Genomic DNA, 21,794 nt, shown 5'->3' on the forward strand with positions numbered 1-21,794 from the left:
TGTGGAGTGTTCCCAATATGGTGGCTTTGTTATAGCACATTTCTCTCTTCCTGAGTTGGAGCAGGAGCCTACATGCAAGGATAGGCTGAGAAAGCACTGAAGAGGAGCTACTGTGGAAATTCAGAGGCAGACAATTTGCATGCAGACCATACTATAAAAAGTAAAGCCCTAAAAACTTCAGTTTTCAATTCTGTATTATGAGTTATAAGATAATAAACTTCAACATGAAGTCCGAATTAATGACCAGAGTTAATTTCTGTTGCAACACAAAATATTTATTATAGAAATATGTTATACAGTGTTTTGCGATACTTTCCTACACAGCAATTTAACAATTAACAATAAATGTACTGTATATATTAACTTGATTGAGGTGTGCCTTGCATTGTATTTACTTCTCATCTTTTGGAATTGCTTCGTATTTTAATATTTTAATTAACACAGGAAAAAAATACAGCCATGCCTTACGTTGCACAACTATTTGCATAAGTAAATTATTATGTGTGGATTTTCCCTCTATTGTTTCAGAGGCCACTAGACACCAATATTAAGTATCACTTGGCAAATGTGTGCCCCAATCATCAAGAAAAAAAACCTGAAATAAATTCAAGGTTGTTTTTTTAAACCCAAAAACCTAATAACAAGTTTTCAATTGCATGAGAACACATTTTTAGTTCAACAGCTAGCGCTCTTGTGGAAGAGAGAAAGAAAGGACCAATCCGATCAATTAAGAGGTCCCAGTTTGTTAAAGGACAACAAAAAGCATAGGTTAGAGTCTTTTACTGACATTTCCCAAATTAATAATTCTTGAGGATTGTAGGTTCTCTCTAATCAGATAAAATGGTTTGTTAATTTTAAGATCTTTCCTCAGCATCTCAGTCTTAGGTGGTATCTACACTAGGCCCCTTCTTCGAAGGGGACATGGTAATCAGCCTGAGCGGGGAATACCAACCAGGTGCTGTGATGCATATACAGCACCACATTAGGCTGATTCTCGCCGTGAGCACTTCAAAGTTAGCAACTCCAAATATAAGTAAGGGCTGTTCAAAGTTGCATGGGTGCTTCAAAGTGCCTGTGGGCTACAAGGCTTGTCAGCACTTCAAAGCTGATAGCTTTGAAGTGCCCGCGGCGAGAATTAGCCTAATGAGGTGCTGCAAATGCACCACAGCTCCTCATTGCTATTCCCCACTCGGGCTGATTACCATGCCCCCTTCGAAGAAGGGGGCTAATGTAGAGACAGCCTTAGAGTTGTGACTCTGGCTCTAAAGACTTTGAAGAAAAACAGCCGCATAAAAGGAAACAAAAACCAATAATCAGAGTAAGCTTTAGGCAGAAAGGAGATCAGAAGCCTACTCTATAAAACCACATGCTTCTCCTTTTAGGAGAACAGGTCTTGCGGCTACTTCTAAAGGTATCAAAGACCACAACCGAAACACTGACAGCTTCAATTTATACTGAGATATTATGATTCACTGGTTTCTATTTATTGTGAGTAAATGTAAATTAAACAAACTTTTTCAAAAATGAGACCTATTTTAAGATGCTTAAGTACATAGAATAGTAGAGATACATTTGAAAGTATTGTATCCACCAACTTGTTATAAATAATCCTTATGATTATAATAATAAGACTGGCATCACAACATAGTTATCCTCAAATGTAGAAATTTATAGAATTCTTGGTATTGTTTTCACCACCCTGACAAGATACCTTAGCATATTACTCTATTTTATGTACCCTTCTCATACAGTCTATTTTTTTTCCCCATTTCAAAAACTCCTACCCTATCCCTTTGGTTTTTTGGCTATATTGGGAAGTAAATTAAGTAAAAACAATACTTCACATTTACATAGCTAGCATTTTTACAGGCACTGACTCTCACAACAAGACTGTGAGGTAGGAAGTACTATTTTCCCCATTGAGCACATGGAGACCCTGATGAAGAGATGTGAAAGGACTTACCTGAGGCCAAAGAGAAGAGCCAAACGTAGAAAAATCAGGATTTCCCAGTTTCCCGCTCTGTTAGTATATCACAGCCACAAAACCTCTCTAAATAAAATTACTTATTAGCCCCAGACCCCACTTCTATTACAAAGTATTCACAAAACACAATGTTACCTCATGGGGTGACTGTTGGGAGGAACATAGAGGCCAGTGGCCATGTGACTGCTGCTCCTCCACCCAGGGAAGGGCTGGAAAAACCTCCTTCTACCTTAAACCCTGCCGCTCCTCTCGCTTTCCCCTCCCAACTAACCATTGGGCAATTTGTCCCAGGGGACTAGCGCGGCTGGGGTTTGGCCCCTCCACTCACCAGAAGCCATGGGGAAAGCGGAGGAATGTGGCCCCACTCTCTCTGCTAACTAGGCTAGGTTGTCCACTTCCCACTGGTGACTGCGGAGGCATTACCATTCCCTCCCTTGGGCAACATGCCAGAAGACCAGAGCAAACTGCGGCTGCATCACTCCACTTTCCCTGCCACTGATGGTGATTTCAGGTGGAGAGAGGGAGGTCTCTGGACCCCTGTGGCAGGCGCTAGGGCCCCTCCCCCTACTAGTTCCCTCAGATTCTTAGAGATCCTGGCCCTGCTAGCCAGCCCCTCACTCCTCTCACCGATGGCACTGGGGATGGTGGAGGTGGGGGGTTCTACAAGCCACTTTACTCACATGTCACTCCAGTCATCTCCTTTATTAAGCCTCTTTACACCCAACAAGTACTGGTTTGAAAGACGCTTCTTACTGGTCAAAGTGCTGAATTATGAAAGTCTGTTGATTAGAATGCCAGAGCCTTTCATAATCATCTCCTTATCTTGTTAGTCCATGGGTACTCAAGTACTTTGAGGCTAGCTGGCTCATGAAAGTGCTCAGTGTTCAGTTTATATTTCAATCCCCTGAATATAGAAATTATATAAATTCCATTAGGAAGTCAGCAGCTAAGTACGAAGAGCTTGTGTTCAGAAAGGACCACATCCTGATTCTGTTTAAGTCAACATGTTTTGCTAACAACTTCAGTCGGAATAGGATTTGATTCATCTCCCCCAACCCCATGCATAGAACTGAGTGAAGTACAAATGCTTAGGCACAATTCAGTCAAAATGCAAATTATCTTCAAATGCAGCTGAGGCAATCCAAAGGCATATATAGTACTCCATACCTGAGAGATCTACAGAATCTTGCAGTGATAAGTGCTTGTCTTCGAAGCATTTGGGAAGAACAGAATATAGCAGCTAAGTCTCCCATATTTCAACTCAAGTAAATTAATTAGGGAAAAAAATTGCCCTTTCATCTGAGGGTGAACTCAGCATTCCAACTGAAAGTAACTGCATCAAGAGTCGAGAGTGTTCAGCTGACCCACAACTGGATGCAAATGTTTTAGTGGATATAGCAGAAGACCAAGATAGGACACCATCGAATACAAATGATTAATAGGTTGCTTCGTCCATATTGTCATCACTGCCAGCACCAAAATCATCTCCATCTTCAAAATATGAAGCAATGTAGTCGTTTTCCTAAATGAAACAACATTATTGATCAAAATACTATTGTAGATGAGGCAATTATAAATGCCCAGTTATTAAATGGGGCAACAAGAAGCCCTGTGGCACCTCACAGACTAAAAGATATTTTGGAGCAAAAGCTTTCGGGGGCAAAGACCTGCTTTGTCAGATGCACGAGACAAATTACCTCAGAATGCTAATCAGGAAAAGACAGTATGATTTTGACAGAACATGCTAGGATACATCCTCCTCTCCTGGTTTTATGAGAGGAAAAAAAAGACCTAAATTTTGGGATGTTCAAAGTTTGATTGTTTATACATGGACACATGCATGGTGCCTCTATCACCTTCTTTCCTAGAGGAGCAACAGTTACATAAGGCAATGAGTCATTTGGATGTTCACACTCCAGTGCAGCCTGAGATGCAATCTGGATCTTGTTTCACAGGTTTCTAAAAAAAATCTCCTATTTTCAGATTCCAACAGCCACCATAGCACTGGGGAATGTACACAAGTAGTTTGAAAGCATGTTGTGAAAAATTGCCTTAGGTCTTTGCAACAGTGCATTTCATATTCTATGGAAATATGCTTAAGAATATGGATATGCATGATTCAAATATGATTTATGCAAAATACTTCATGTAACATATCACTCAACAGGTTATAATCTACTGAATGTGTATATTCTATTTGTATATATGTATCATTCCTGTATTTGAAGTTCGAAATATCAAGCATAAACCTATTTGCCAATCTAGATGTGCTCAGTGAGGTCTATTAGCAACACTCAAGGAACTTAATGGTCTGGTACTTAGCAATGATCTCTGAGTAGTCTTGCTTTTCCTGTAAACTTGAATTATGGTCAGTCCTGCCAAGACACATCCATTTTGGATACTGGACTATTCCATGGGAAGTGTGGAAAGATTTCAACATAAAGGATTGTCACCTTGGCCAAAAACTATATATGGGGAGAAATAGACAACAGTGGTGACAGCTAGACTCCAGGACACCCCTGTTTTACCATCTAACATATCTGCTGCAACCACCTGGAACTGAACATTATAAAGAAGCAGGCCCAAATTGGGAGGCTACCCAGCTTGTGAGAAAAGATTATTAGAATTACTGTGGAGGTAAGAATTTGCAAGTAAGACGTTTGCATATTAGTCTTAGCTGGCATGTTTGTTTTATTTTGCTTAGTAATGTGTTCAGTCTGTCTGTTATCACTTGCAACCACTTAAATCCTACTTCTTATACTTGATAAATTCACCTTTTTATTTATTTACACAGGCTTTATAATTGTTACTGGGGCGGAAAGCTGTGCATCGCTCTCCTTCAGTAATGAACAGGACAAAGAATTTGTGAGCTTACTCTGTATTACACTTTATGCAGAATAACATAGATTTACCTGGGGTTCTAGTCCCGTTGGGGCTATGCACTTGGGTGCTGTTTCAAGTCCCTGCAACTGAGCCTTTCCTGAGCTAAGCTGCTCTCAGTGACTAAGTTGCTCTGCTGTGGGCTGTGACCCACAAACTCTGAGCTTTTGCTGGTGATGGGTGAGGCATGGTGGAGAGACCAGAGCTTCTGACTCAGCAGGACAAGGTGATAGCGAACCCCAGAAGGCAGTTCAGCAGGCTCAGTTCTATTTTAGCACATCATGTGACAACTTCAAGAGGCTCTCTGTGACCAAACCCATCACAGTCTTTGTAAAAAATAACATGATAAACTTGCTGCACTTCATTAGTGATAAAAATACAGAATATCATGCATTCTTAGTGACAGGACTCACTCCTGATGGCTGAAACTAGATTTTGCTATATTTTGCAGATAGCATATTTAACAGAATCTATTAAAATCAATCACTACTCTAAGCATATAATTTGCAGCTTGTCCATGTGATAGTACCTCTCTCGCACCAATAGTTCCTCTAACGCAGAACAGATAACAATGTTGTTGGCACACATGGAGTCAGTCAACATTCCTGTCACCATATTTACCTCTCACTAATAGGGTCTGTTTTGGTAAAGCTAAGAAAGGAATGAGTACCTCTTCATGTTCCTCTTCATCATATTCTTCTTCTTGTTCATTTTCATCTCCTCCTTCTTCTTCTTCTTCACCCCCCTCTTTGCCTTTTTCCTTCTCTTTTTCCTCATCAGATTTTTCTTCATCACCTTTTTTTTCCAACTCCTACCACAAGATAAGACTCCTTAACATGTTCTACCAACAACATACCCGCCATTATATAAAATGCTGAGTTCAGTTTTCTTGTATTGCAAGGAATAAGCCAATTAAGCTAAGAATGGTGTAGCGATAACAGATAATTGAATTTCTTCCCAAAATGCCAAGATTTTCCTAGGATTTATTACATCAAATGCTAACCATTATGTTTTTAGCACATTTGATGTAGTACTCTACTGCTGAGTTCCCTTTCCCATTATGTTAGGGTAAAATAATTATTATTGCAAGCAAACACAATACTTTATAAGACAAAGCATACCACATAACATCTGCTCCAAAGTGCTTCTATACTAAATCAGAATAGGACACACAAGGCAACTCTGCCTCTCAACATTGTGTGCAATACATATCTACATAATTATGGTCAACATTTCCTCCCAATTTACCAGCCATTGCTCCAAAAGTATGCATCATATCTCCTCAACTCACTTTATGGGTTTATTTGCAACAATGGTAGATTGGGAGGACACTGACAGACCTCTTCTTCCCTATTGGTCTCGTTCTTCAAACAAGTGCTCATGTTGATGTCTCTTCAGAGCACCCCACTGCTCCTATTGTTCAGTTAAGCTATATCCCCTTTTAGTAAAATTGAGCAGTCAGAGATCTTGTTCAAAAGGCCAAAAAGCAACAGTGTATAAAGGGAAATTGCCAGAGTTTGGTGACTTAGAACCAGTCCTCATCCCCTCTCTTCCTACTCCATAGGGTCATGCGTCAGCAACGCAAGACAAAGCCAGAGGAATAGCTAAAGTGTGAGATGTCCCAACCAATACAGAATGACTAATATGTACCAGCTATTGAATTCTCTTTCTGCAGCTTATATTGCACAACAGTAGCTATACAAAGAAACTGAACCTTTTGCATCAAGTAGATCTTACCTCAATTTTTTTCAACACATCCACATTAGTTTTAGATATGTCAACTTTTGCTTTTTTCGTTTTTCCACCTGCTGAAGTAAAATAAGAAGTTACCTAATGTACCTTCTGAATTCCTACATGTTAAATAATACTCTTTACTAACTGTTAGAGGTTACAGCACTGCGAGCATCTGTCATGGCAAGTTAACCTAATATCTATGCTAATTCTTGCTGTACATTTGCAAATCTGTTACCCTCCACTGAACTACAATAGCTCAATGATGCACTTTTCCCTAATTAGAACAGATCTGAAACTCAATTTTGAATAGTTTTTTAATACCATTTTTGATATTTAGTATCATTTGATATCAAATAATTGTCAAAGATATTTTCAAAGCTGGTTAAGAAAGTACACAAAATTATGTATCGTTGTCATTTTCCATCATTTTAAAGATATTAGAAACCCCCTAAATTTTAGTTCTTGTTCAGAATACATAGCTTCAAGATCATAGCAGGTCTTCGTAGCAGGCCAATAGACCTTACCTTCAAAATATCCTGCCATCTTAGCAGCTGTTGATGCAGCTGAGAAAAGCCTAGGTTACTTCTTCTGAAACCAGGCTGCTTATTACATGGCTATAATTAAAGTAGATTTGTCTTTTTAAGGAGAAACAATATAGGATGTTAGCTAAGCAATCCTGACACATAAATCCTAGGTCAAGATTGTAGAGAATGCCTGGCTTTTAATTTATTTTGTTCTTTGTTAACAAAGCCAAACTCCACAAAGGAATGACCTTTTAATTCTACATAGGTATGTGGACTTTGTTTTACACCAAGTTATGTAAGGTCCTTTCCTATTGTAGAATAAAAACCCTAAAGACAGAACTCCATTTTCTGGGATGACAAAATAGACATGGAGCAGACGAGGCCCTAATTTTCAGAAGTGACTTTCCAAAAGTAGTAAAGATATCTATGGATAGAAAAGCCAGGAGCAGAACTCAGATCTTTGGATCCCACATCCTCTGCTTTACCCTATTACACAAGGATTTCACAAATGGGGATATAGCCTTAATTGCTCCTCCAGTAATAGCCCACAACAGCAAAACTGCCAAAATTACAGAGATAGTAGTGGGAGTAAAAGAGTAGGGAAGAAGCTGAGATTTGCACTTGTACCAGGAATTCAACTCTTTTATCTTGTACAAAGGCTACATAACTTTGCCAGAATTACAAGATTTACTCTTCAGTTATTAAACAACAAGGATAGAAAAATTATAAAAAAAGTGCTGAAAGGCTGCATGGTTTTCAAGTACACTGGAACAGTACCTGGTATAATTTAAATAGGTTAGCTTTGAGAAAAGATTAAAGACTGATGCAAGATATAAATTCTATTACGGAGGAAGCATTTGCTTTTGACAATATTGCTGTTCTCCTGAGTACTTTATCTAGGCAGAGATACTGTGGCAACAAGGAAATATTATTTTTAGCAAACCTCTAACAATCCAACACAGTACATCTTTGACGCAAAGGTGCCTCCTGTGTAAAAATTTATGAAATGTATGTTGACCTGATTATGCTTGTTTCTGAATACATAGTTTTATAGAGCATTATAAGGAAAACAAAGAAGGAAACAGAATGACTTAAGATAAGCCACTTCTCCAAAAACACTTTGGGGTTGTTAAAAAACAAATGTCACTAGGAAAAAAGCCTAAGACGCCAAAGATCAAAGGAGTATAACAATTTAAAAAGAAACTCCCAGGAAAGGTATTTGAGTGGGTGGTGGAGGTGGGGGAAGTAGTCTGAAACGCAGCATAATACAGCAAAGGGCTTAGTTTAAGAGAGTCAGAACTGCAAAAGGTAACTCCTGGGAGGTAAACGCCTGAACCCTAAAACAAAGTGAGGTGCAATCAGAAACCAAAAAAAGGGAATAGAGGTGCAACTCATCTTTTAACTATGGCAACATTATTATCCAGAAATAAAAGTCTCTCCCAGAAATGTGTGTAAATAGTATAGGCCAGGGGTCTGCAACCTGTGGCTCCAGAGCTGAATGCGACTTTTTAAGGACTTCTTTATGGTTCCAGATGCTATAATTGCAAACTTAAAAAAACTCCCCTGATTATTTTCAATAAATTGTCAATGTCTAAAAGCCCAAAAATGAACAACTCATATCTAAATAGCAAACGATATGTGATCTCAAAACACTGAATAATCCCCCATAGAGTCTTTGAGAGCGAGCGAGCACAAGTCAGGAAGACAGTGGTACAAACACACATGTAAAATGTGAGGAAATAGAATACGTAAAAAGCTTGTGAATGTCCTGCAGTAAACATGTATCACATTACAAATCATTGTGCGTGTGTTGTTCTTAAAACAGGGGTTACAAAATGTACAGTTTGACATTATTTATTAAGGACTCTCATGTTCCCATGCACTGCAGCTCTTGAATTATTGAGGGTTTTTTTTTTTTAACCAATTTGGATAAAAATAGCTATTGCTAATTTGGTTACAAACTCCTAGTATAGGAAAAGCAAATTGGGCTGGATTCCAAGATAGAAAAACTGACTTGAGCTAAGAGAGGTGGCAGGTGGGGAGGGAACAACCCCCCTCCCAAACTACTATCCTCTTCTAAAAATACAACATTTGACTTTATTATAATATGTTATTTTTATAGTTATGAAAATCCATGGATACCAGCTTAATATTCACAGCTATCTGGGGCTCATTGTTGTGGATACAGATGTGGATACAAATTTTATACCCACTCAGGGCTTTAATTATCTAGATTGTAGTTTTCATAATGTGCCAACATGATGTATTATATTAATGTGTAAGTGGACACCTTTCTGCAAAACTCCACAGTGTATGTCTTCTGAAAGTATATTAACGTTGGTGCTATTTAATATTTTAAAGTGCCTGAATCTTTCTTACACTCACAGAAGTTCGACTGGCCAACTGATTTTTGTTGTTGACATTAAAGAGACAAAATGGTCAATTTTGATGTAAGATCAAATGGAAAAAAAAATGAGTTTAACAGGCAGTGACTCTGAGCCTATGTTTATGATCATCATTTAATGTCACTCTTGCAAAGGGACAAAAAGCTCAGTAGATTTTCATAGGATGTGGGAGAGCTAATTACTGGCTCAAAGTCCATATAAATACAGCACTAATTACACTTTTGAACAGCAGCTTTACACTGGATTTCTTATTTGGTGATCTTGACAATAAAAATTCAATTTCCAGTAGAATTCTTACACTCCACCTTCAGTACCAGACCTATTAATGAGGCTTTCAAAAGGAACAAAGCTTACAGCTGGGCCAGTCTCCATGACTACTGCACATTCACTTTTCTGTGTCCTATTTTATCCTTGAACTGAAAGATGACACACTAAAGACTTGGACAAAGGGGTAAAGAAAGTAAATAATTATACACAACGGACATTTAGGTACAAGTCAAAGGGTTGCTTCATATCAACAGAACAGTTCTCTAGAGAAAAATCAGAATAATCGTGCACTCTGGAGAACCCTGAAAAGTAAATACATTTTATGGCATTTTGTAGTGAAAATTAATCTCCTTTCTCTTTAACACCAATCAATACTAACTATAACTGCTGTTGAATGATCTAGTTCACAATTCTGCCAGAGAGAGCTGAAAAATCAACAAAAAAGGAAAGATGGGGTTGGGGGGAACAGATGTTACATAAAATAACACACAAAAAGAGAAGAACCAACCAAATCACAAGCAGGAAAACAAATGAGGGAGTGCAGGTAAATGATCGTTAAAGATGTTTGCAAACTTCAGAAAGCAACAGAAAACAAATACAAGTATTTGTAATTCACTGAGTGTTCAAAAAATGGCAGATGTACCAATGCCAGTAAATTCACTATTACTTTCTTGGGGAAAAAAAAGTTTGGTAGTCCAGAAAACATTCTATAAAACAATAAATAGAGCAGTCAAATAAATGTTTGAAATATTACTAAAAAAATTACCAAAAATGGTTTAAAATTATTCTATTTTGTCTTCAACCAGCTCGATAATTGTCTTTCTACTCCTAATTGTGAGTTTGAATGCTCCTTGAAACTGCTACCTTTTTTGGTCTTTTTCCTTGGCTTCACCTCTGTTGGGAGTCTTCTCCAATCTGCATAAAACATAATTTTAAAACACAGGAACTATTATTATATTAGTGCCCAAAGAACCCAAGAAGGGTCAGGATCCTATTCCGCTTGGTGCAGGATAAATACAGGCACTGATTATGCAAACACTGAGTTGCACGTAATGGGAGAAAAAAAAAAAAAAAAAAAAAAAATCACATTTTTTTTTCAGGCAGCTCAAACATAGGTTTGCTAAGTTTGCAGAGGTAAAACATTTGTCTAGGCCTCCACAAGGAAACAACAACTTAGTAAGGTTGCAAATGCCATTTGATTGCATTGTTTTAAAATGGAGAAATTAGGCATTTAAGAAAATGGCAGATTACACATGTTCCATCCAGAATTTCACTATTGTAATTTACGTTATTACCTGGGGTCCATTCCATGGATTCTTTTGTCATCTGCAAGTACTTTTTACTATATTTTTCAACTCCTAGAGAATAAAAAAAAACTAGTTATTGATTGCTATTTTTACGTGCTATAAAACAAGGCAATCTAAGCACTGCATTATAAGACTCTCTTCACACACACACACACACACACAGAGAGAGAGAGAGGTCTTCCTTTAATGCAGATGTGTTTTCCATTCTGTTGCTGCTGAACATGCTTAACTTTACTACCATGAGCAATTCCACCTGAAATCAATGGGACTATTAATATGCATGAGGACTTGTCTACATTTAAACCGCTGTCGCAGCATGACTGTACCACAATAGCATGTCAGTGAAGATGCTACCTACACCAACAAGAGGGTTCTCCCATCAGCACAGGTAATCCATCTTCCTAAGGAACAGCAGTTCGGTCTTGCTCTATCTACATTGGCGGCAGTGCTCCCTGTGGAAGCTGTGCATTTGCATGGCCACTTAGGAGAGATTCAAATGCTGCTCAGCTGATTAGCAGGCTGCCCCCAGCTAAGTTTTTTTGTCCCTATTGGTGGTGCACATTCACACATACCATTGTATGCATAAAAAGTATTCTGCACCCAGACGGGAAAGATTAGAGGGATCATTAACTGGGTGGCTTTAACAAGGGTGTGGATTTTTCACAACCTTGAGCAATGCAGTTCTACTGACCTAATTTCTGTGTGTAGACCAGGCCTTGGCACAGCCAAAGATCTAGACAGTTAGGCTTTGCTGTGACAGTATAGCCAATAGGGTTTCTCTCTAACCATATTGAGAGACCTATAGCTCTTCTGAAGCCAGAATAAAGAGCGGCAGCCATTAACTGTGCAGCTACAGGTCACATACTCACATTCCATCTACATTTCAGTACAACAGTATCACATCAGGCTGTTAAGAAGAAGACTGAAGGAGTTTTGCCTTCTCCCCCCCACGTCTCCCAGGCCCGGCTGGGCTCTTGGCATCTAGAGCAACATAACATGTTTTGCAAACGAAACACCTGCTCTCTTGTAGGCAAACCGCAAGGAGCTGTGTTGCTTTAATTAGGTGTTTTCGAGAGTTCATGTTCAAGGACTGGGAGGATTGATGTGGCTTTTTTAGAGATAGAAGTGCTGAGCCAGTTATATTGTAGCTGACTGCTTTTTTCATAATAATGTGCTCTCACTTGGTTATAAAAGCTGTGAGAATAATAAACTCAGGGCCTTCAGACTATAGAACTGTTGGCCCCCTGCTATCTATGTTCGTCTTTGTCTTTCATCCTTCGCGGTATCGCACCTCTGGGACCTGTCACTAAAAAGAAATACAACAGAAGACCACAACCTAATGCAACCCACTGTTACCTGATAAAGAAACAAATCTCAAGATGGGTAAAGAAAACTTAGTTAATAGCACTTCGTATGTTGAACAATGACTTATCAATACCTGAGGTTGTGGAATCACCATTCTAGAAAAGTGAAAACAATCATACTGTTTTCTGTATAATCTACGTGTGGTTTGTAATTGCTCCCATCTGCTGTGTAATTAATTTTGCTAGATGTAAATCAGTTAAGGCAGTGGGTTACAACTGGTTAGGTAATTCTGTTACAGTATCTTATGACTGGTTAGTAAAATTATACTAAAATAATTGACAACAACAAGAAGTCCTGTGGCACCTTACAGACTAACAGATATTTTGGAGCATAAGCTTTCGCAGGTGGTCTTTACCCACAAAAGTTTACGCTCCAAAATATCTGTTAGTCTATAACATGCCACAGGACTTCTTGTTGTTCTCAAAGATACAGACTAACACAGCTATCTCTCGGATACTAAAATAATTGGTCAAGCTACACCTAAGCAGGACTCAAGTTTCACTACTTAAATTGGGGTCCAAGAAGGAAGAAGCAGGAAGGAAAGAACATTAAGCAGGAAAGAAGGAAGGCAGAAAGGGAAGAGGGAACACATTAAGGCGTATCAGAGGGGTAGCTGAGTTAGTCCGTATCTTTAAAAACAACAAGAAGTCCTGTGGCACCTTACAGACATTTTGGAGCATAAGCTTTCGTGGGCAAAGACCCGCTTCATCAGATGCATGAGAGGGGTGGGGGTCCAGAGGAGGGTTTAAAGAGGGAGTCTCAGTCAAGGAGCGGGTCAGAGCTGACAAGGTCCTCCGTGACTGAACAGACCTTGTCAACTCTGGTACTCCCATTGACTGAGACTCCCTCTTTAAACCCTCCTCTGGAACGCCCCCACTCATGGATCTAATGAAGCAGGTCTTTATGCACGAAGGCTTATGCTCCAAAATGTCTGTTACTCTGTAAGGTGTCACCTATCAGGGATTTTTATCCCTTGGGCATTATTGTCCCCGTGGGCCAGGGGAAACAAGCCTTTGGCCATTAAACATCAATGCAGGTACAGGTAGAATCTAAAGATACATAGGCTGCCATTTAGCAGCCCCCTGCAACGGTCACTGGCTACGTCTACACGTGCAGCCAACATCGAAATAGCTTATTTCGATGTTGCGACATCGAAATAGGCTATTTCGATGAATAACGTCTACACGTCCTCCAGGGCCGGCAACGTCGATGTTCAACTTCGACGTTGCTCAGCCCAACATCGAAATAGGCGCAGCTAGGGAACGTCTACACGTCAAAGTAGCACACATCGAAATAGGGATGCCAGGCACAGCTGCAGACAGGGTCACAGGGCGAACTCAACAGCAAGCCGCTCCCTTAAAGGGCCCCTCCCAGACACAGTTGCACTAAACAACACAAGATCCACAGAGCTGACAACTGGTTGCAGACCCTGTGCCTGCAGCATAGATCCCCAGCTGCCGCAGAAGCAGCCAGAAGCCCTGGGCTAAGGGCTGCTGCCCACAGTGACCATAGAGCCCCGCAGGGGCTGGAGAGAGAGCATCTCTCAACCCCCCAGCTGATGGCCGCCATGGAGGACCCAGCAATTTCGACGTTGCGGGACGCGGATCGTCTACACTGTCCCTACTTCGACGTTGAACATCGAAGTAGGGCACTATTCCTATCTCCTCATGAGGTTAGCGGCTTCGACGTCTCGCCGCCTAACGTCGAAGTTAACTTCGAAATAGCGCCCGACGCGTGTAGACGTGACGGGCGCTATTTCGAAGTTGGTGCCGCTACTTCGAAGTAGCGTGCACGTGTAGACGCAGCCACTCTGTGTCAGTTGGTTTCCCCGGTAACTTGAACTCATGAATAATTCATGATCATGGATTTGAATTCCGGGCCCCTGATTGGACACAGGTGGGCAGTTTCTGGAAACTTCCCAGTCTGGAGGACCTGTTTGAAAACAGGTGCGCAGAACTTTCATATGATAATCACCTCGTGAATCATGCATGAACTCTGTCTATATAAGTCAGGCTGGTCCTGGCATTCAGGGCCCTTGGGTACTGCAGGCAAGGATTCTGCAGACCCTACACGGGACAGCATGGCCAACAGGCGTCCGCTGAACCCGAGGCCAGGCGCAAAGCCGAAGCAGAGCTGAATCACTGCCACGCCTGCGGCCACTGAGCTAAATCACTGAGCTGAATCACAGCTGCACTTGCACCACTGAGCTAAATCACTGCCGCACTTGCAGCCATCCCTGATTGGAGCCCGTGCCGCCCTGCGGCCCAAAGCGGTGTCATCGTGCCAGAACGCCCCACCGCACGCTAGCTCACGCTTGCATCGAGGAGCAGCAAGCAGACCCTTCAGCCAGGCCGCCGGGTGGCGAACTGCCTCCCCACTTTGCTGGGGGGTACTGCGTACCCGGCGGCGCAACCAGGGGTCTGCCAACACCACCGTCGTCACTCCGGCCTTAACATCGCCCACGCCGCCTCACAACTTATCTGCTACGTCACTACTGGACTGGACTCACACACCGGACTGGACATCAACTCACCTAATTGCAACCATTACTGGATAAGACATGTAAAACTTACCTAGCCACTCACACACTTCCCATTACGTATCCACCGGGGCACCGGGACCCTCTGTGAGGGAGCGGGGGGTTGCTCCTCTGTTGTTCATCCTCCCTGATGGGGGAGGGAAAGTACCTGGGGCCTGACCCCTGAGGCTGGGCCTTAAAGCCCAGGCTGGGTTTCTCACTTTGTATAAGCCAAAGCAAACTTAATTAATAATTAGTGTTTATTAGTTAAGCATAGTGATTTTTAGTTGTTATAATTGTTGTCTACAATAGTTTTAGTAATAAGGTGAAGGTTTAACCTCCCTTATCCCTCTTTACCTACCCATCTCCATTAAAACAAATTGCAGGAGAAGGCACTGCCTCCCCGCCTCCCTTAGTTGTCCATCCTCCCTTACGGACCTGAGGAAGAGCATAAGCCTCCTAGGTACACTCAGTTGAACCCACAAGGGAGTACCGGGGGGCCCCCCAGCAGAGGGACAGCCCCAACTGGTTCTCGGGTATCAACCCCTTGGGTCGGGCTAGCAACCCGACCCCATGCGGAAGTGGGGCTTAGCACCCCCACCTCCGGCCTTGGAAGGAGACAGTGGGGATTTTTTAAAAACCCTTTAACCCTTGTTCCTAATCCCATCTGCCCTTTTTATCCCCATTCAAATAACCAATTCTTTGCCTTGTGGATCAATAAAACAAATTTAAGGACTACAACACAGGAAACATAATGGACACTGGTATAACTGTAAGTTATGGATATTAGTAGTAGTGTTTAGTTAAGTTTGCCCTTTAGCACTGTTACTTGTTATAGTTTGATCTTGTGTTGCCTAATAAAATTTTAGTTACTTTGTTTCCAACTTTAACCCTTGTCCTAGTTTCGCTGTCTCTGCCAGCCACTTCTTTTCAGGGGGCCTTAGCGGGGACCAGGGTGTACCGGGGTGGCACTCTCCTGCCTTGGGGTTGCAGCAGGGTTCTGGTTCGGGTCCTGGGATCTGTGCACAGGAGGTTCACGCACCTCCTTATTCAGGGACTCATTTAAATATCTGTCCGCCAAGAGAGTCCCGTCATCACCTTAAGGATGACTCTCCCCACAAGACCCCAAGGTGCAGCAAACAGAAACCACAGAGTGACTCTGTCTTTCCCAACGGGGGAAGTCTGCCTGCCTTATCAGGATTGCTGAGCATTATACTGTGTGCTTAGCACGTATTCTGCTTTCTTGGTAACTAAATAAATGGAGAATAAGCATATTACTGTGTAAGGCTTTTTCAGTGGCACAGATCCTGCACACCCACAGGGAATTATGCTCTGCGCCATAGAAATTGGGTAAGGGTGGTAATTTAAATTAACAAAGTCAAGTCTTGGGACTGGGTAAAGATGTGTGTTTCACTGAGTGTGGGAGGGATAAAGAAACTTATGCGGGTAACATTGCCTACATAGGAAAGGTTTACCATTTATACAGATATAGTATACAGATACGATACTTTGGCAAAAGCCCTACAGTTGATAGTTATAATGGCAAAAAAGTCCTTTTGCCAGTACAGCTTATTTCACTGAGGAAACTGATACAAATTATATCTAAATTATACCTCCATTAAAAAGGTTTCCTGGTATATTTATACTATGAACCCTGCCTAGTGCAGACAAAGCCTTAACCTTGTATGAGTGGGTTTTTTCTATGTTCCCTAAAGATCTTCCCAAGGAACATAAACTTAAATGAAAAAATGCACTCATACTGCAAAAAGTGTCTATACACAGAGTTACAGTAAATTCTTTCATATCCGGCAACTGGGGTCCAGGACGTTGCCGGATGTTTAAATGTGCCGGAGGGTGGAGGGGTGTCTTTCCCTGGCCCCTGACACAGCTCTGTGCTGCCTGCAGTAGGCTTCAGTCCTGCTCCTGCTGAAGGGCAGTGATCTTGCTCAGCCTCTCCTTCTCTGCCTCATGGAAGGGGGCAGCTCCTCCCATTCCCCGGAGGAGGCAGCCTAGGCACTGGGATGGCGCCTGATGCCGCTTATTTGAAAATTCTGGTAGTCTGAGAGAGAGAGTTTACTGTATAAGATATAACGATATCACTTTAAATCCTCACCTTGGATTACAATGAAAATACCTTCCCATGTAGACAGGCCATCCCTCATCTTAAAAAAATGAAAACAAAAAACAAACCCCTGGCACTGGGACTATGGCCTCTTGACTGTTAGTCCTTTTTTACTATAAACCATAATGCCTCAAAAATATATTATTAATGTATATTGTAGTAATCCCCAATGATCTCCAAAAGAAATCAGGGCTCCTGTATACTAGGCACTGTACTAACAAACCATTTCAGACACAAGACACAGAATAAAGAGACAAATTAACATGGTGGGAGATGGAAATCTAACAGTACATTCAAATCTAAATCAATTACACATATGACTCCCATCACTTGGGCTTCCAGTCTGTTACCAGGGCAAGTGGAAGCATGTGAACCAGGAGATACAGTGGAACAAAAGCTTAAGTTTAAAATGATGGGGCCTCAAGGGGCACTTAAAGTAAATGCTGTTTGTTTATTTTTGTTTGTATTTATTTATTTTGTATGAACTGTCAATGGCAGTGAAGGAAAAAAACACTGACTCTGATTTCAGGATTGAAGCCTGTTATGGAAGAATACTGTTGCAACTGCTAGCACACGCAGTAAAATCTGTGTGCACCAGTGATTGATCTTAACCAACCATAGCTATGTGGCAAATCGAAACTCAAAGATCATAGTGCCAACCACTGAATCTCAGTAGATAACTGCAGAACAAGTCCTATCAGTGATGGAACTGGCAGATAACAGGAACAAAGAGGATTTATGGAACAATAGTTTCACAATTTTCTGAACACAGTTTCCTTCACTACTCTAACCATCTAGAAACTATTATAGTCAAGAATGCTAATAGATTACACTGCAGCCTCCAGACAAGGCACTAATTTACATCCCCACCAACAAAGAAAGGGGGCGGGGGTGGGAACGACTTAGGTTGTGGCTACACCGGCAACTGAACTATAAAATTTTAGGTGTTCAGAAGTGTTAAAAAAAAATAAATCCTGAAGACAACAGTTTTGCCACAGGTGCCAGTGTGAACCACCCTTTGTCAGCAGAAGTACTAACTCCGCTTCTTGGGACTGAAAAAAAGTGACTACGCTGCTCAACTTTTAGAGACGTGGCTATGTCAACACATAGCTGCATAGACAAAGGCTTAGGACAGTGGTGTCCAACTTGTGGCCCAGAATCCGGCCCGCAGAGCCTTTTTATCCAGCCTATACTGCTGGCAGTACCACCACTTATCTGACACGGCTCACAAGGGCCCCGGCTCCTGCCAGTGCGGAGCGGTGCTCCAGCCAAGGCAGCTCCCACCCACATGGCTCCCGTCGGTTGCTGCTCCAGCCCACGAGGCACCCACGGGTTGCAGTGCTGGCCGGCGGGACTCCAACGGGGACCCCCAGCTTGGGCACGGATGCAGATGCAGCTTGGGCCCTTGTTCATGTGGCTCTTGCTGCTTATGAGGTGGTGGCAGCTCTAGAAACTCACTGAATTCAATTTGTGCTAAGGATGCCCGGCTCTGGGGGAGGGGAGGCCATTTATTTAGTGTGGCGGGGGGTCCCTGGCTCTGGAAGACGGGAGAGGGGATTGGTTTAAAGCAGGAAGCTGGGGGTGCCTGGCTCTGGGGGAGGGAAGATTGGGTTAAAGCAGAGGGCTGGGGCTTCCTGGCTCTGGAGAGGGGAAGGGCAAAGTAAGGATTTTGCATGTCTGAAAATTGTGGGTACTGGGGTATTTAATGTTTTTTTTTTAAACAAGGGGTACGTCATAAACAAAGGTTGAGAAACACAATTTAATTGGTTTAATGTTGACGACTGCACTCTTCAAAAGGACTTGTTGTTTATAAATAAAATGTTCTGTAAACTGCGCATGGAAACCCTCTGTAACTCCCAGATTGTTTGTTAAGTCATCTGGCTTGCTCATTGATTGTGCTCCTTTCCTAAGTGTCAGCTCCTATTCTTTCCTCTGCCTATCAGCTCTCTATATAAGCAATCATAACCTGATGCCTGTCAGTGCATTCTGAAACACAACCAAGTTCAGAATCACTCCGCCAGCTGGTTGTAATAAATCTTTGTTGCTTCACATACAGTATCCAGACTTTATTCCAACACTGCTAAGGGTTTAAGCCTGGGGCAGGGGTGGTGGTTTGGGGCTATTTTATGTTCAGCCCCCAGAACGTGAAAAATTGCCATGTACCCTTGCCATGAAAAAAAACAAAAGTTGGACACCCTGGCGTACGGCATATTTATGCCACTGTAGTGCTATAGCGTAGACACTTACTACAGATGGAAGGGCTTTTTCCACTAATGAAAGAAATCCAGCCCTGCAGGAAGTGATAGGTCTGTCAGTGGAGGTGTGGGTTGGCTTCCATCTCCTGGCTAATTAAAACGTTTCAAAAGTTATCATTAATTTCGACATGCATGCACTATATATCAGGAGAGAGCTGGATGGACAATATTTTTCAGAATGACAGACAGTAACAGTAACAGACAAGCAAATACACAGAACTACAGAACATTATGTTTGGAACCTCACGAGGTCATATAGTACAACCCCCTGCTCAAAGAAGAGCCATTTATATTAAACCATTCTAGCTAGAGTTTTGTCAAGCCTGGTCTTAAAACCTCTAAGGATGAAGATCCCACCATCTCCCTTGGTAACCCACTCCAGTTGTGTTTGACAGCTTCTAATTTTTAGTTGATGGATATTCCCTCAGTTCCCACATATCATCCCCACCATTTCCAAATAAACAATAATTAAACTTAAGCTCCTGTGTCCAACTGAGAAAATTATGCATTCCACAGACTAAACTCCATATTAACATTACAAAACAAACATAAAAGCACATCCCACTATAAAATATTATATACCAGTGATACGTTCAATGCACATATATCCTTTTCCACATTTTTATTTGCCACCTTTGTCATTTTTAGCTTTTCATTAAAGCATTTGATCATTTTAATAATAATAAAAAGGAGTGAGATACTCCTTTCACCAGTTAACTGCTTAATGATTGTGTATTTAATAACTGCAGCCAGGTGTGCTGATACATCTAATTTTTACAAGGGAAAATAGAACTTAGATCATCTGGTATTGCAGGATTCTTATAACTTTGCAATGGGTGATTGTCAAATGCACAAACAAAACAAACTGGCTGTGTCTACACATGCATTCCTATTTCGAAAGAGACATGCAAATGAGGGAAATAAAAAATGCACAAGGTACAGATTTACATATCCTGGCACCTTATTTGCATGTTCTTCTTTCGAAAGAAGAAAGCAGTGTAGACAGGGCTCTTTCAAAGGAAACGAAAGAACCCTTCCTCCTATAAAAAATGTACAACAAATGTAGGCATTACTTGTACCTCTCCATGGTGCAAAAGGCTCATAGCAAAATGTAACTTTCAAGTTGTCATTTGTCCCTATTTCATGTCAGTACTACAGCTTGAATAGATGAAGTACTAATCATTACATTTTTCATGTACAAGTACATTTGCTGGTCTATAAGTTATACTTATGCAGAACAGACCTTGTTTTTCCTCCTTGTATGGCATAAAATAAGGTGTGTTTTTCATATTTCCTCTAAATTCTTGCTTCAAGGCCAACATATAATCTTCTTCCTCTCCCATTTTCAGCAGCACTGGCTTAAAATCTGTTGGCTATGTAAATTATTAAAGTGCATTACTGTATTGCTAATATCCATCACAGAAACAACACAAAAAGCTATAAAAATGCCTCTACTTATGCAGGAGCGCAATTATGTATTATGCTAGTTTGCAAATAAGTTATATTGCTCTCTGTCAGGTTCAAAACTTTATAAAGCATATTTTTCAGATACACTGTAAAAATGATTTCTTTCTTTTTACTATATCCATCCATGAAAACCTCCATTTGGAAAAGAAGAAAACAAGTACCTAAAATATTTTTAGCAATTAAAACATTAAATTTTAATTCAACCACCCCTCTCCTCCCTCTCAATGCCCCAGGCTGGTCTGCTCTGAATTCCTTGCTGCCATCTTCAGTCAGTGAGTAGCTTCAGCAATACCTCTTTCCAAAATATAGTTGAATTGTGTGCTAAACATAATTAATCTGAACAACATTTTAATCATGTTAGTAATCTCCTCGACTATCTAATATAATTTAACATTTATTAAAAACAAAACAAAATTCTCTCCTCCCTACGCCCACGAGATCAGTAATCCACTCCCAGCACAGCACTGGCAGCAACAGTGAGGTTGTAGTACAGACACGACTCAACCTGTTCATACCATTCTCCGACAACCCAGTGCAAAACATGTCAATCCTAACAGCTGAGTTTCTCTGCTGCTGAGTTTTCTTACCGCTATGAGTGCTTGAACTAGCTACTTTCAAAACCTGACATTTGGGATCTTCTCTACACATTTAACAGCATCACCTCATTAGCTAAACCTGACAATGAAACCCTTTGCACGGGCATACGACATGCTCTTCAAATTAAGCTTCTGTTCTCTACTTACAGGAAAGAGTGGAGGCGGTTTGAATGCTACTTCAGGGAGTGATTCACCTTTGGTGAAGCCAATAGCCTCGATGTTGAAAGTAAACGCAGCACGTCCTCTTCCTTTGCCTGACCCAGCCATTTGGACTTACTGAAAATATTACACTACTTTTTACAGGCCAGTTGCTTCACAAACAAACAGAGCCAAAATTAACATGGGGGAGGAGGCAAAGACCAAGGAAAGG

At 41.2% G+C, this 21,794-nt stretch overlaps 1 protein-coding gene across 1 annotated transcript; it reads right to left on the bottom strand.

Moving 5' to 3' along the window:
• Nucleotides 1-296: 296 nt before the first annotated feature.
• POLR3G (RNA polymerase III subunit G) lies at nucleotides 297-21,708 on the bottom strand. The gene is made up of 7 exons (XM_074995340.1): nucleotides 21,572-21,708; nucleotides 20,605-20,734; nucleotides 11,090-11,152; nucleotides 10,659-10,709; nucleotides 6,602-6,672; nucleotides 5,535-5,675; nucleotides 297-3,506 (listed from the first exon to the last, which is right to left on the bottom strand). The coding sequence occupies exons 1-7, from the start codon at nucleotides 21,689-21,691 to the stop codon at nucleotides 3,420-3,422; spliced, it is 663 nt and encodes a 220-aa protein (XP_074851441.1). The 5' UTR covers nucleotides 21,692-21,708; the 3' UTR covers nucleotides 297-3,419.
• Between the last annotated feature and the right edge of the window lie 86 nt (nucleotides 21,709-21,794).

This window comes from Carettochelys insculpta, chromosome 5, assembly GCF_033958435.1.
Source record: "Carettochelys insculpta isolate YL-2023 chromosome 5, ASM3395843v1, whole genome shotgun sequence".
NCBI classification, from domain to species: Eukaryota; Metazoa; Chordata; order Testudines; family Carettochelyidae; genus Carettochelys; species Carettochelys insculpta.

Coding starts and splice junctions, on each gene's coding strand:
- POLR3G (XM_074995340.1), bottom strand. CDS start 21,691: ATGGCTGGGTCAGGCAAAGGAAGAGGACGTGCTGCGTTTACTTTCAAC. Junction 10,710..11,089: donor ATCCATGGAATGGACCCCAG/GTAATAACGTAA, acceptor TGTTTTATGCAG/ATTGGAGAAGACTCCCAACA. Junction 5,676..6,601: donor ATGTGTTGAAAAAAATTGAG/GTAAGATCTACT, acceptor ATCTTGTGGTAG/GAGTTGGAAAAAAAAGGTGA.